The sequence below is a fragment of the Excalfactoria chinensis genome, chromosome 20 (genome assembly GCF_039878825.1).
Source record: "Excalfactoria chinensis isolate bCotChi1 chromosome 20, bCotChi1.hap2, whole genome shotgun sequence".
Taxonomy (NCBI): Eukaryota; Metazoa; Chordata; class Aves; order Galliformes; family Phasianidae; genus Excalfactoria; species Excalfactoria chinensis.
In genome coordinates this window covers 3,835,946-3,851,045 of record NC_092844.1, presented here as the reverse complement: position 1 = coordinate 3,851,045, position 15,100 = coordinate 3,835,946, and the positions used below count along the sequence as shown (strand labels likewise).

At 55.3% G+C, this 15,100-nt stretch overlaps 1 protein-coding gene across 2 annotated transcripts; it reads right to left on the bottom strand.

Annotated features, from left to right (window-relative positions):
• Positions 1-501: 501 nt before the first annotated feature.
• KLHL17 (kelch like family member 17) lies at positions 502-15,054 on the bottom strand. Of its 2 annotated transcripts, XM_072354029.1 has the most exons (13): positions 14,953-15,054; positions 9,091-9,152; positions 8,710-8,953; positions 8,289-8,410; positions 7,908-8,129; positions 7,010-7,126; positions 6,536-6,749; positions 6,279-6,423; positions 6,007-6,174; positions 5,563-5,651; positions 4,475-4,548; positions 3,345-3,526; positions 502-3,125 (listed from the first exon to the last, which is right to left on the bottom strand). In XM_072354029.1, the coding sequence occupies exons 3-13, from the start codon at positions 8,918-8,920 to the stop codon at positions 2,897-2,899; spliced, it is 1,773 nt and encodes a 590-aa protein (XP_072210130.1). In that variant the 5' UTR covers positions 8,921-8,953; positions 9,091-9,152; positions 14,953-15,054; the 3' UTR covers positions 502-2,896. The 2 variants fall into 2 exon arrangements, with proteins under 2 accessions (XP_072210130.1, XP_072210129.1); XM_072354028.1 differs by lacking the exon at positions 9,091-9,152 and having other exon boundaries at positions 14,953-15,041.
• Positions 15,055-15,100: the final 46 nt, after the last annotated feature.

Genomic DNA, 15,100 nt, shown 5'->3' with positions numbered 1-15,100 from the left:
ACCCCCTGCTCCTATGAAAGGGGGTCTGGCATTCCCCCCAGCCAGCAGTGAGTGGCAGCAGCTCATGAAGGCAGATCCGACCCCTCTCCGCTCCTCTCACCCTCGGTGACAGCTGGAGGGAAGGAGGATGTTTCCCCCCCCAGTCTGGTTTTCATTTCCATGGCAAGGAAAGCTGTCAGCAGTGCTGGAGGCTCCTGGGGAGCCCAAGCTGGGATTTAAAGGCTGAGGGAGGTGTAAATCACTCTGCCTCCAAAGCCCCCATGCCTCGAGCTGGGCTTGTCCCAATGAGCTCCAGCAGAACCCACCCCCCCCTTGCTTTTGTCTTCCCTGAGTCCACCAGGGAAGTGCAAAAGAAGGATGCAAAAAGGCAGGATCCCGTATTCAAGAAAACACCTTTATTGTACATGTTGGCTTTGTATTGCTTCTATCCCCTCCCTGGTCCCATGTAGTGCAAAAAATTCCTTGAAACAGAGTTCCACATAAATAAGAAGGGGGGGGGGGGTGTGACTTACAGAGAAACCAAAGTGACGACGGTTGGACGTGGACACGGCGGGTCTGCTAGCGGCGAGGGGCGAGCCGTGCCCATAACAGGGTCAGCACTGCCAGCCACAGCTGGACCCCTGCGGGACACAGCCGGATCCCCCCTCACCCAGGTGGACGGAGCTCACATAGGAAACAGCACATTTAGAGTGAGACAGCACTAAGTGAGGACGGCAGAGGAGCCGCGGAGAGCTGGCGGTTCTCCTCCCCACGCAGGGACGGACACAGACAGATGCACGGCCCCACTGAGGTCGTGCAGCACCAGAAGCAATCCCGGCCCCGGTGTCAAGCCGGGGGCAGGTGCCGACACCTCGTGTCCACACAGTGCAGGTCGGGGTGCTCCGGGGACAGTTTCTCCCTTCCCTTCCTTCGTTTCATATAGAGGAAAGCAGTGAGCACCTGCATAGTTAGGACATGGGGCGCGGGAGGCTCCCCAGGTTTCTGTTTTGCAGAGCAGCCTCGGGGCTGGTATTGCTCAGAGCCCAACCGGTGGGTGACAGAGGTGATGCTGCCCGTGCTGATCAGCATCTCCATTGCTGAACGTTCCCATCACCCTTCTTCCATTCCTCCCGTTGGCCTCAGCAGCCAGCATCTCCTTTGCAGAGGATCCCAGAGTTGCTGGCTGCAGGAGTCCAGCAGCACTGCACTCCTCGTGTTGCTTCCAGGGATGGCAAGAAAAGAACTGAGACCTTGCTCATGCACACACACACACCCATGCACACACACACACAACTCTGTGCCTATTTCACCCTTGTTAGTGTGAACAAAGCTGGGGAATCCTTGGCTCATCCCAAACTCAACGTTCAACCCAAGGAGTGGAGAAAGCAGGGAATCCCTATTGAAAATGTAGGCTAAACACCTTCACTGTGGGGATGGGTTGGGGTTGGACTCGATGACCTTAGCGCTCTTTCCAACCTCAGTGACTCCATGGTTACGATCCTACGGGTGAAATCTGAACACTGTTGAATGGGAAAGGAGGAGTGTGGGAACAAGGAAAAAGGCATCAGCCCCAACCAACCAAACAACATTTCACCACGTTCCCAAGGCCACAACTGGACCCTGTTGAGGTACCGGTGGCTGAGTCATTCCCCTCCAACATGAGGGAATACTCTTCCAATCCAAGCTTCACACCCTACAGCACACACACTGAAATCTAAGCAACCCCAGAGGTTCCATAGCACAGGTCTGGAAGGACAGGCTTGTGATTTACGGTGCTAATTGATTCAACCTTCATTTAAAGTGGTTGCCTAATTGCCAAGGAGCTGTTAATTGCGTACGGTCCCATCCGTGCTGTTTTCACTGTACATATGGTATCTCACACATGCACACACACCCACACATCCATTGAGAACGTCTTCCAGGACACAGTCATCATCTCATCAACAATTAAGAAAAGTAATTGCATCCCTTCTGCTGCCTCCAAAGCAGATGGGATGGGGAATACCGGCAGAGTGTAAAAATAAAATGATATGAAGTCATTAACATGAAAATCTTGCGTTCAAATTAAAAATAATAATTAAAAAATAAACCAAAAAAGGTGAAAAGTTAACGCCAACAAAAGTAATGCCAAGGCGATCCTCCTTGTCTGGAAGGCTGGACCTTGCCATCAACCCAGAATCTGCTCTGCAAAGAGGGGAACAGCAATGAGCTGCTCTGTTCCCAGCCAGGCGGCGCAGTGGGATGCGTGGATGGAGCAGGGATGGGTGCAGGCAGGTCCATCCCATCCGCTTGCATGGCTCCCCATGGCCAGTTGGGTCCTTGTGATTGAGGCTTGGTCTCCAAACTTCACCTCCTCCAGGCCCTGTCCCTTCGCTGGGCTTCATTTGTGTATTTTTAAGGCATCAATTAGACACCATTGAGAACCATGCGGTGGCCTCAGAGTCTTTAACAGTGCACATTAGGCTTGGTCAAGAGTTTGGCTACAGTGACATTCGGAGGGGGGTTGCACATCCAACCGTGTCCCCGGGAGGAGCACTGCCCACCATGGCAAAGCCCCCCGGGCTGGCTGTGCTGCCCATGTGGCACCGGCTGGATTGCATGAATCCAATAAGCAGCGATGGTTTTGAGGTCCCCTTCCCCAAAGAAAACACGTAACCCTTTGGGAGAGCGGTGAGATGAGTCCGGGGATGGAGTGGGAGCACCCTCTCTCCTGGTGCTGCGAAAGGAGGGTGGTCTCCCAGGAAGCATAGTTTGGGGCTCGTTGATCCGAGGTGTGCACCAGGGATGGCTCCTGGTTCCATGGGAGCAGAGGGGCTGGGGATGGCAGCCAATGCCTTTGCTCTGCTCCTACAGCGAGCGGCTGCCCCGCAGGACGGACCCCCGACCCCCTGGAGGTAAGGCAGGTCCCGATCCTTTGTCAAAGGCTCGTCGAGGACACAGAGAGAGTGGGAGAGGAGGGGGGTGGGAAGTTGAGCAGTTCCAGCACGGCCACCCCAACGCTGCTGCGACGGGTGAACATGCAAGAGGCTGCCACCCACTTGTTGGTACGTGGGTTGTACTTCTCGATGGAGTTCAGGCTGGAGCTGCCGTCGTTGCCTCCCACCGCGTACAGCCATCCATCCATGGCCACCAGGTCGTGGGTGCTCCTGGAAGGAGCACGCAGAGACAGTGCAGAGGCTCAAACATTGCCTCCAGTCTTTCCCTTTGCTCTGATATGTTGCTGCCTTTGTGCAGGGAGCACGGAGCCAGCAGGGCTAACCGGCCCCCTGGGCATGGCCTGCATTTTGCAGTGCCAAGTAAGGCAAGGCTTTCAGAGACAAGCTCCCAACCCTCCCTGCAGCAGCTGCAGCCCAGCAGTTCCTTACCTGCGGATGTTCATGGGTGCCACGCTCTCCCACGTGTTGGTTATGGGGTTGTAACGCTCAACAGAGTTAAGGCAGCTGGTCCCATCATTGCCACCAGCCACATAGAGCATCCCCTCCAGCACAGCCACCCCTGCGCTGCTGCGGCGGCTCAGCATGTTGGCAATGGGAGTCCACGTGTTGATCTGGAAAGGAGCAATATGCATTGGTGAGACACAGGTATGGGTCGTTTTCCACGTGTCCCTGTGATCTTAGCCCTGATAGGACAGTTAGGGAAGTACTCTAACCCTAACCCTAACCAAAAGACTTCTGGCAGGACCCCAGCTCTTTCCCCTTCATCCAAAAGGCCAGTGAGGAGCAACCCTCATTCCATTGCTATCTGGAGCAGAGGCAATGAGCTGCTTGCCCAGCAACGAGCTGGACTGCAGCACTGCCACAAACACAGGGGCCAAGCTGCCTTTCCAGCTCAGCTGCAGTGGGACAACAGCAAAATTTGCAAAGGAGAATCTCTCCTGCAGGAAGAACTGCAGTGCCCCAGGAGAGACCTCTGCTGACAGCTCAGGAAAGCACAGCACAGTTGACAGAGCCCTTCCCCGAGCACTGCTCTGTGCCAGCCTACCAGCATGTCACAGCTGAACCCCAGCCATGGGAATCGAGCTGTATCTAGTTAAATTTGCACAAGGTATGGCAGGGGCTTTACAAGAAAGGCTGTTCTGAAAGCCTCCGGAACTAATGCAGCCTGCTCTAACAGAGCTACAGGACCCCAGACCCTATAGCCCACTCTGCAATCCCAGCTAACTGCTGGGAGGGGGATGCAGTAAGGACCTCAGGCAATGGGGACAGAGAGAGCTCTTGGGGCTGAAAGTCTGAGAGAGAGAGATCTCAGGGCTTGCACGGGTGAGTTTTTGCTCTGGAGTGCACTCAGTCCCTGCAAAAGAGCTGGTGAAGGGGTCGAGACCCCCTCTATTTCGTGTACCACCAATGTGGTGTGCTACAGAACCATGCATAGCTGCTTGCCCACAGTCTGCAGTGTTCTCTTGTGCCCACTGGTTTCCTGCAGGGCTCCATCAAGCACCCACCAGGAGAAGAGGAGGAAGAGGAGGGTTACCAGGCATGCTTTCTTTTGTAATTACCTGGGGCTCATACTTTTCTACTGTGGCTAAGTGGGATGAGCTGTCGTATCCCCCAACAGCATAGAGGTTGCCTTCTGCAAAGACAGTCACACACACACACACAGATTAGCTACAAAGCACAGCAGCAGTTCCAGCACAGGATTTATGGGGTGCCCATGGGGGCCATGGGCTGCATGCCCCCCACAGTGCCCCCACTCCCCAGCAGCCAAGCAGCTCTCAGCACGGCTCCCCGCTCCCCCCTGCCTTGCAGCACTGTGAAAGGTTCACCAGGCAATTTCTCAGCACTTCCCAAAGAACTCGCCCTCCTGCCGCTTCCTGACCTCCTCATTATGGGAGCTGCATAGTGCTCTCTGCTGGAGCAGAGGGTTATTTTGAGAGGCGGGGGCTGGAGCATGGGGAAGGCCAATAAGGAGGTGTATGAGCTGTGATGGAGGGGAGGGAACCTCTGAGTCAGCACTGAGAGCTGAAAGCAGACAACGGGGAAGAGGCAGTGGGGGATACCTCGCAGCTGATGGTGGGATGGTGAGAAGCTGCGTGCTACCCCAGCTGGAGGAGAGGTGGTAGTACTTGCATTGACCCCACTTGCATCGACCCCAGAGCTTCACTAAGCAATGAAATGGCCACTTCTCACCCTGCATCCTCCCTAGGGACAGAACTCAATGGAGCCGTGAGACATTGTAGAGACACCTAATGCTGTGACACCTCTTGTAGAGGCAGTTTTACACCACACTACTACTTGCATGATTTGGAGAGGAACTGTCCCCCTTTCATAGGGGAGGAGGAATAAGTTGGTCTCCTCCTGCAGCCAACCCCATTGCTCCAAGCTAGAAGGGAACACAAAGGGGCTGAGGAGCAAGTTGTGGGGTCCCCTGGGGAGCTGCCTCCAACTACTACAAGAAACCAAGGAGCAAGGCAAAGGCAAGGAGTATGTCAGGACATAGCAGAGGAATGTCAGGGCTACCCGGACCCACAGCTAGGGAATGTGAGGAAGGTGGGGCAGGAACTTGAACAGGACATCAGAAGGAACCACCAGAAATGCAAGAGACAGTCTGCACAGAAGCAGGTTGTGTCCTCATGCCAGCACCCACCTAGCGTTGCCACCCGGACGTAGCGTCTCCTGGTGCTCATGGCAGCGATGGAGGTCCAGGTGCCTGTCAGAGGGTCGTACCGCTCTGCGCTGCAGCAGGCAGGGACACAGGAATTCAGGTGTGACACTGGCAAGGCCCAGCTCAAAGCCCTTTGACACAAGCCCTCCTGGGCAGCTCCCAAGGAAGCTTGGGAAAAGGGAGGGAAAAATGGAGGGAAGAACTAACAAAGGCCACGTTTGGTTTGGGCAGAGGACGGCAGAACGGTGTTGTCTGTTTGTTTGTTTGTTTGTTTTCCCTTGAAGAAACTCCCTGTGCCAAAGACACAGAGCTGGATTGCAAGAAATCTACTCTGTCAGGAGCGGACCTTGTGGATTTCCCAGCACCCAGCACCAAGGACAGAGCATGCAAGAGCAATGGAGGAGCCCACAGCCAGCCATTCCCTACCTGTTCAGGCACGAGGCCCCATCGTACCCCCCAGCAGCATAGAGAAGCCCATGAAGTGCTGCTACCCCCAGGCAGCTCCTCCTGGTGCCCATAGACACCTCCGGTTGCCAAGAGTTGGTGACAGGATCGTAGGATTCCACCGTGGCCAAATCTGAGGTCCCATCGTAACTACAGGGAGAAAAACAAAGTGTGAGAACTCAGACTGTAAGGCCTGTGCCCTGGGCAGACCCCATGGCCTGGTCTTGGCTCAGATCCCTGCCCCTACCCCTTACCCGCCTACAGCGTACAGCTTGTTCCCAATGGCCGCGACGCCCACCCTGGCCCTACGGGTTGACATGGAGGCCACCATGTGCCAGCGATCCGTCCGTGTGTCATAGGCCTCACAGTCCCCATGGATGGCAAACAGGCTGCCCCCACCTGCAAACAAAGCACTCATCATTCCCAAGGCCATGAGTAAACCCCAGGAAAGGTTGGAAAGCTGGAGCTTTGTGCAGATGTGAAGGTAATCCCCGCGTTGGGAGAGCCTTACCCACAGCAAAGAGCACAGTGCTGGCCCCCTCGCAGCGCCGTGGCCTGGTCCTGCTGTTGCTGAGGACCCCCCTCTGCTCAGGCATGAGGTGGTACTTGAGGGCCTCGATCAGCAGGTCCTTGCACTCCGAGTGGTGCCGCACCAGCAGCTCCGTGTCCACGTTGCTCATCAGGAAGTCCCGGCTCAGCAGGGGCAGCCGCACGCATTTCATGAGCTGAAAAGAGAGAGGTTGCATCCCATCAGTGAGGTGGGAAGGGTTCAGCAGCGCAGCCCCCATTCCTCCCCTTCCTATTTCTGCCCACAGTCCATTCTCTGGCAGCCCTACAGCTTCCTTAGAATCACAGCATCATTAAGATTCTAATCTGAACCTCACTTGGCACAATGTGAGGCCATTCCCTCCCATTCTATTCACCCACCCAGACCAGACATCAGCGGTGTTGGGTTGAACCAGGCCATCTTCCCCAGCAGACTCACCCTGGGGACATGCTGTCTCCTGCTGTCCACATCATGCTTGACCCAGCTGAGCACAGCCCGGTACACCTCCTCCTCTGATGGCACATTGAGGCTGTCACTAGAAATAAGGTCCAGCACCTGCAAAGAAGGATGGAAAAGGCAACTCCCAGCTGGTGCAGCGCAGGAGGAAGGGACACGTTCCCACAGCAGGGAATTGGCCCAGCAGACCAGCACAAAGAGGTACAAAGCAGCCTCCTGCAGACGCTGGTGGCTGAGGGGGGCACACAGCTAAGGGCAGCTGGTCCCCCAGCAAGCAGCTGCAGCTGTGCTTCCCCCTCCTCACAGCCCCGGTGTAGAAACAGCTCTGCCCTCGGTCCCCTCCTTGGTTCATTCCCTCCTTTCTGCATCTGAGACTGCTGCAATGCCTGACACTTCCAATAAACATCAGTGAGATCAGGCAGAATACTCCGCTTGCACGGGTCCCTTCAATATTTCATGGGATGGAGCCAGGTGCTCTGGCTGCTCACAGTGTGCTTGCTTTGCCTGCCAAGGACAGAGCTGGAGCAGGTGGAGAGCCATATCCCCCTTGCTGCCATGCACCCCACAGCCCCAGGGATGGATGGAGAGAAGTGGCTCCCAGGTCTGTGCTCCCAGGGAGAAGGCAGAGCATTCAGAGCTTGGGTGGCAGGCACCAGTGACAGCAATTATCCTCCCTGCTGCCCACCCATCCCTATTTCACAGGGGATTAAGCTCACTCTCTGACAGCATTCTCCACATGTATTGTTTCCCCATCAAACAGAAGCACAGAATCTGGCTGCATTCCCCTGCTATCTCCTGTCTTGTTCTGATTGTGCTATTTAGAACAGAGCAAGAAAAGCCTTGCCGGTCCCACACCTTCATGCTTCCATCAGGATCTCACCTGTTTAAGAGGCAGCAACATGAACTCCTCCGTCTTGGACACCTCCACAAAGTGTTGGAGGACGTACTTGTGTGCAGACTTAAGGAGGTCACTGCAGGAGTGTGTGTCGGCAAAGCCCCGGATCCCCAGGCAGTTAGATGGGTCAAGTTGGCTGAGCAAGAACTTGCAGCAAGCATCCCGCACCCCATTGAGTTGTAGCAGGCTGGCAGCAGGAAGAAGTGTCTGGGCAATAGAAAAGAATGGGGAAAGAAAAGGAGCTTCCAGGGCAAGGAAGCACCATTTCCATCACCAATTTCAAAAGCCCTGAGCACAGGGAGAGAAGAGCTCCAGAGGTAAGGCTTTATGGGATAGATAGGCCTGGGGGTTGGGGGGGGGTCCTACCTGCACATTGCCCTCTCCCACCACGATCTCTGCTGTGTAAGCATATTGCACCAACTGCTCCAGGGCCTGAGGGTCGATGTCGTGCAGCGTCACATGGGTCTGGCGGCTCTCACTCATCTCATCTGGGGCAACACAGACACCAGATATGAACAACAGACCTCGGCATGTTTCTTGCCATCCAGCTCCTGCCTATTCTATATCTATGCAATGCCCATGGCCTGGTTGAACTGTAGACAGACAACATAGTAGTGCAGAAGGTCATCAAGGGAGAGGGGATGCAAGCTGGCAATGAACGAGCTCAGCTATGCCTGATAAAGAGATGGCTCTTGGAAGAGCTTCCATAAGGGAGGAGATGGACAGGAAGGGAAGAGGTGTGCAGCAAAGAGAGGGATACAGGGGAAGAGAGGAGGAGGCTACTTGCTTGTGAACATGGCGTGGAAGTAGGGGCTGCAGGACGCCAGCACCACCTTGTGGGCCTTGATCTCCTTGGTGCCCACGTGCAGCACGATGTCGCAGAGCAGCCCGCGCTGCCGCATGCGGTTCATGCACACGAAGGCATCGTGGTAGTGGCGCTTGGAGTTGTGTGAGATGCTGTGGCCATCACGGTTGAGGAGCTGCATGCCTCCCTCCATGGCTGTGCTTGGAGTTCTCCCTTCCCGACGTCACTGGAGTGAGGGAAAATAAAGTGTTATCGCAAAGCTTACTGGCTTGAGATCCATACAAGTCCCATGGTTCTCATGTATATGGGCTGAGGGTCTTCACTGCTCTGTGAAGCCCATCTGTGGGTCAGCATCCTCCTCACCTGCTGTCAGAAGGGCACTGCTTTACAACAGCCGTGGTTTTTCCTTGATGTCCCACCACCTCCTGCATGTGAAGGGACATGATTTAACGGAGGGTTCTTAGGGTGGGATGGTTGGGCTGCGGTTGGACACTGAGGATCTTTAAGGTCTTTTCCAACCTGAGCAATTCTAAGATTCCATATGATCTTTATGGGTCCCTTCCAACTCAGAGTATTCTCTGACTCTACAAAGCCTGTACAAGAAACAAGCAGGGCACGCTACCCTCTTGCATCCCCTAACCAGGCACAGCCCAGCAGCCCCGCTGCAGCATCCCAGGAGGGAGGAGGGGAGCGTGGAGGAAGGAAGGAAGTCATTGTGCCACATCCATCCACCAGCCCCCACATCCCTGCGGAGAGAGAATCCCTTCTGCTCCCCATTGCCTCGCCACACCTCCAGCCTAAAAATAGAGCCCCCCCACGCTGTGCCGGCTCAGCCACGGAAGCTCTATTGATGTTTAAATAGCAGTTGTGTCATGTACTAGAGTCTGGAGGAGGGAAAGGATGAATAAACATCTTTGCTGAGTGGGAGAGAAGCCTGCAATGCCCTCTGTGCATCATCAGTGTGATGTGAGATTCCCTCTTCGCTGCCAGGGTGGGCGCAACGTGAAGGCAGTGCTTTCCAGCAGGGAGAGCAGGGTGCTCCGTGCCCTTCGTGCCATCAGTTAAGGACTGAACAGAGCTCTGCAGAAAGCTGCAGCATCCCCAGGGCCACCAAGCATCCTTCTCTCCATCATCACTGCCAGGAGGGCACAGAGGGGACAAGGCAGGACGGGGTGTTTGTAGGATGGGGAGGACAGCCTGCCTCCAGGGGGTGGCATGGGATGTGGCTGCAGCAGTGGGGACAGACAGAGGGCACAGCTGAAGGGTACATCGCTGCCAGCGCATCCTCAGCTCCAGCAATCAAATGCATTTCCAAAGAGGGTCAGAAGTTTTGGGCTCCCTTCCCAGCCCTGCCACTGAGTCATTGCACAACTCAGGGCAAGCACAAATGCAGAAGTGACAAGGGTGACATTATTCCCTGCAGTGAACCTCTGAGCTCGGTCAGAACCCCACCAGCACCTCCTACGTCCCAGTGCTCCATGCTGCAGTTGTGCCATTGGGCTCCAAAGCAACCAAGCAGCACTCAATAGAGACACCACCCCAACCCCCCCAAGTGACCCCAGGTCCCCAGCAGCACCTCCACCCCATGGATGGGTCCTCCTTTAGTATCTACACAGGGAAACAGCTATTACAAAGCCCTCCTCCCTCTTGGCCCCATGCATCAGCACATGGAAAAGCAAACTTCATTCCCAGGAAATGAAAGTCTATGAGCCCTGCTAAGATATAATTAATGGGGAACAGCGCCTGGACCACAGGAGACAGTAAGGCAGTGTGCAGGGCTTTAGGGGGGGAAATCCATACAAGCCCACTTTTGTGGGGCATGCAGCAGCCCAAGTGCACGTGTTATGCATCAGCCAGAGCGGATGCAGTGCTGACTTGTAATGACTCCTGGGTTATGACAAAAAAAAAAGAGGCAGGCGTTTGTTTGGCTCCTCTGCGACAGAGCGTGGCCATGCATAACAGCTCTGTTAATGAATGCAAATGATCCCTGCCCAAAGGGAGGTCTGTTCTCTCCGCACACACACACAAGAAAAAACAACACCCCATATTTTGGCTGAGAGCGAAGAGAAACGTGCTGAGCAATAAGCAGGGAGCAGAGCATCCGCCAGGGAGAAGCTCACTGATGGCCCCTTAAGCCCAGGAAGGCCCTGCAGAATGGCCCTTTGTTGGCTGCCCTGGGTGGAGGTCTTTGTCTGCCAGCAGATACCCTGCATAGCTGGCCAGGTGGATGGAGAGGGTGAAAGCAGCCCTACACCAGCACTCAGAATCCCTACATCTAACCACACTGGGATGAGTCCTGACCCTTTTCCCAGCAAGCATCTTTCTGCATCCAGCATTCCCATAATGAACAGAGATGCTCAGTTAACATTACAACTCAGAGGAAAGCCAGACTGGGCAGAACAGGGGAGCACAAGCAACTGCTGCCCAGCTCAGGTGGGGAAGCATCTTCCTCCCTCTTGGAGCCAGGCTGGGGAGATGATGTTCTCTTGCATTCCAGGGTCTGCTCCTTCCCTTCAGCAATCATGAGACACAACCAGCTGAGCTGGCAGGAACAATAGCTGCTGTTGTGCTGCTGCAGCGTGAAGCCACCAACACAGCAATACCGACACCCAGGAACCTGGCTGGGCACAATGCAGGCTGCCCACACATCTCCCCTTCCATCTGGCATCACAGAGGTCCCGTTAAGCTGCGTGCTCTTGCTGAGCCATGCCTTCTGGTGCATCTCCGGGCTGCGTCTGAATAGAAGCTTTAAGCTAGCATCAGTAATCCTCTTGCAGTAGGCAGCTCTGAGACAGCAGAGCCGTTTGCACAAGCTGCAGCTGATGCACACTACCTGCCCTTATACCTCGAACTGAGATAGCCCGCATTTGTTGCTGATTTCAGAGGGCCTGACACAGCTCATGCTAGAATATATTGCTCTGCTACCTCTCCCTCTCCCTTCCCGACAGCAAAAGTGATTGAAGCAGGTTGGAAATCATCCAGCTGTATACACCCAGGGCACTAAATCTAGTCCTCAGCAGAGCCTGTGCTGGCATCGCTGGCACAGACAGGACACTCTGTGCCCTCACTACAGCACAGAGAAATTCAGCCCTTCCTCGCTCCACCTTCGTCCAGGGAATCTGAACGGACAGCGTGCAGCAGCTCGTCTTTAACATGAGGTTAATCAAGCGTTCAGCCTGGAAGAGATGAAGTTACCAATTGTGAGGAAGCTCAGGACTGGGAAGTGCACTGCTCTGAGCTGCAACGAGCCCATGGAGCAGCAGAGCCCCCATAAAGAGCTGGTTGTACCCCCCCCAGTGACCCCACATCCCCCCTCCTGTTCCCCCAGCCTTCACGCTGTGGATGGCAAGCAAGGTTTGTGCTGCTCCTGCAAGCAGTGGAATTAATCTGAGAGCCACAGACAGCGCTGAGTCTGCAGGACTGAGAATCCCCAGCTCTCTGTAGGGTTGTGTTGTGTGTGTGTGTTTTTTAAATGAATTAGGCATAAGTGACACGCACTGAATCCTCCTGTCTAGACATCTGCAGAGAAGTGACAAGCTGCCAGAGAGGATGTGGAGCTTTGGCAAGGGGGGGGTGGGGAGGGCAGGGGAATGCTGCACACAATTGTAAGCTCTACAGCATAGACACAGTGCTGGCTTCAGGCAAGAAGGGCATTCAGCACATTGACCTAGTCAGTGCCTTTCAGCAGCTCAGCACGTTGTAATCAATAGGTTCTGATGCATATGGAAGGCTGGAGGTCTCCTATTGGAAGCTTTTCTCCCCATTTCTCCTGGGGTGTTTTGTTTAGATCCCAGTTACCCCAACCCAATATTCAGAAGTGCCTTTGCTCCCATATATGAAAAAAGAGAAAGGATTTCAGCCTGGCCCGCCTCGTGCCTCCTGGGATGCACACTCTGCTCCCTGCCCCATGCACACCTCACCCAGGATATCTCCCTGCAGATATCCTCAATGCAGCTCTCACATTCCTTGCATGCAGGGGATGGCAGCAGCTCCATACACAGCTGATGGGTTCAGAGGCAGCTGTGCTGACATTTGGGTCACACCAAGTAATGGGTCGGGACCTGCATGGTTTCAATTCCCGCAACGGGAAGAAACAAGAAATGGAAACTAATTCAGAAAGATGCCTTTGAGATGCTCAGCAAAAGGTGAAGGTCTCCAGCTGCACTGGGATCACAGAGCAGCTCCTACAGTCCAGCACAAAGCACACCGAAATCTAAGCAAAAACCAGCCCTCCTGCTTCTGCCAAGGGCTGGAAATGTGGGCCATGTCCCAAATCCCCCTTCCCAGCATCATTCAGCAGACAATGGAGAGCAGCTGTCACATCCAGTGCTGCTTTATGGCACGAGCTCCAATTGCACTGCCCATCACAGTGGCACTCGTGAGCTCCTCCAGCCCCTTTGACAGACACCTCGGACCCCCAAATCACTCTTCAGAAAGGCAAACAGAGTCACAAGCAGAGCCTGGATCAGGTGCAGGCAGCTCTGAACTCCTGGCTCCCAGTCTTTCCAAGCAACACCCCAACAACACCCTTTGCCATCACCCTTCAAATAGCACTGTGCCTTCCTGCTCTGCACAGCAATGGTGACTGCAGAGGGTGGCATTGGGCCAGCTTGGAACAGGCTGTGGTCAGTGGGCACCGTGAGGATGGGCTGGGATAGGAGCTGGGGGCATCAGTGGTCTTTTCCTACCTGAATGACTCCGTGATCCACTGATTACTCGGCAGTGCTGCCTTGACATCAAGCAGGAATGACCCCCATGGGTTACTAACTGGCATCTCAAGGGAGTGCTGATGACATGAAGCAAGGTGACAATGGTGGAGGAGGGTAGGAGAGACAAGGAAGAAGCCGAGAGAAGGACAAGGGACCTTCCTTGTCACCCAAGGTGCTAAGGAAAGGCTCCATTCAATCCTAGACCATCAAGCCAAGAGAGAGGGAACTACAATTCCTGCCATCTCCTGCTCTGAATTAGATGCTGTTTGCTTCATTCACACATCAATCAGCTCCCAAATCCTTCAGGCTCACTCAGTGCTGTGCTGAATACCAGGGTCAGGAGGGAAATTTGGGCTGCAGGGAGGAGAGATTGCAGAGGTGGTTGCTTGGCTGCAGTGATCCTAACCGGTTGGAAAAGACCTCTAAGATCATCTAGTCCAACTCTAACCCATCACCACTGTGCTCACTACATCCTATGTGAGCCTACAAGTCCACAATGTCAGGTGACCTTACTTCATTTGGGATCTGCACAGCACTCTGTGTCCCACTTGGAGCCAGTTTGGTGCTGCAAACGGGGCAACCAGCAGCTGTGGGAACATCAGATGAGCTGCATTGTTTTCTTTTTCCTTCCAGCCACAGCTATTTTGCACTTAGGGAGTCTGGGTGACTTCCTCACTGGGACCAAAGGAGCATCTCACAGAGCACTGGCATGCAGGCATCACAAACCTGTTGCAGGATCCCCATCCCTACATAACAAATGGATGGTCGGGAGACCTCTGAGGCTCCTCTCAGTCCTTGGAGCCAAGAAGTTGCCTCCATCCACCCAGCAACCATCAGATCCCCGTGTTGCTGAATCACCCTTGGAGCTGCTCTCCCTCCTGCTGGGGAGCACTCAGCACTGCCAAGGCTTTATTCTGCAGAGACCCCAGCATTCCAGGACACAATCCGTGTACTCTGCTGGCCCAGCCCAGCAGCTGCTGATGACTCCAGCCCCCTGCTGCCCTGCTGGCTCCTAGCAAGAAGAGATCTCCGTGCTCTGACGGTCACTGCAGAGGCCCCCAAAACCCCATCTCTCACTGCATCCCGCATCCCCCGGGTACCACCGACCCGCGGTGACATCTCTCCCTTTGCCCTTCAGCTCTCCCGCAGCAAACAGCACCCAAACAACCGCTGTGCATCCACGGAGAGATGACACAAAACGCGACCGCAAAGCCACAGCCGGGCCCGGCAGCGCGACAACCCCGCTCTGCATTAGCGGGATGGCTCCGTGACCGGACACACAACGGGTCGGGATGGGGACAACCTTAACGGGAGGGATACGAAACGCAACGCAGCCCTTCCGCATCCCGGCGTTGCCAACTTGCTCCGGGGCTACACCCGCCGATCTCCCGGGACGCCTCATTGCAAAGCCCCGCCCGCAGCCCCACCGACCCCGAGCCTTTCCCTCCGCTCGGACCCGGTCCCTCCTATTGTCTCCCTGCCCCGATCGCCCTCACCGTGCCCGGTAGGGCCGTACCGGGGCTACTCACGGCTCCGCACGGCCCGGCCCGCGGGATGCTGCGGGCTCCGCTCTGCCCGCGCCGCTGCTGCCAGCCCCGCGGCGGGGCGGGGCCTGGAGGACAAGGGGGCGGAGTTATGGGCGTGGTTAACGGCGAGACCACGCC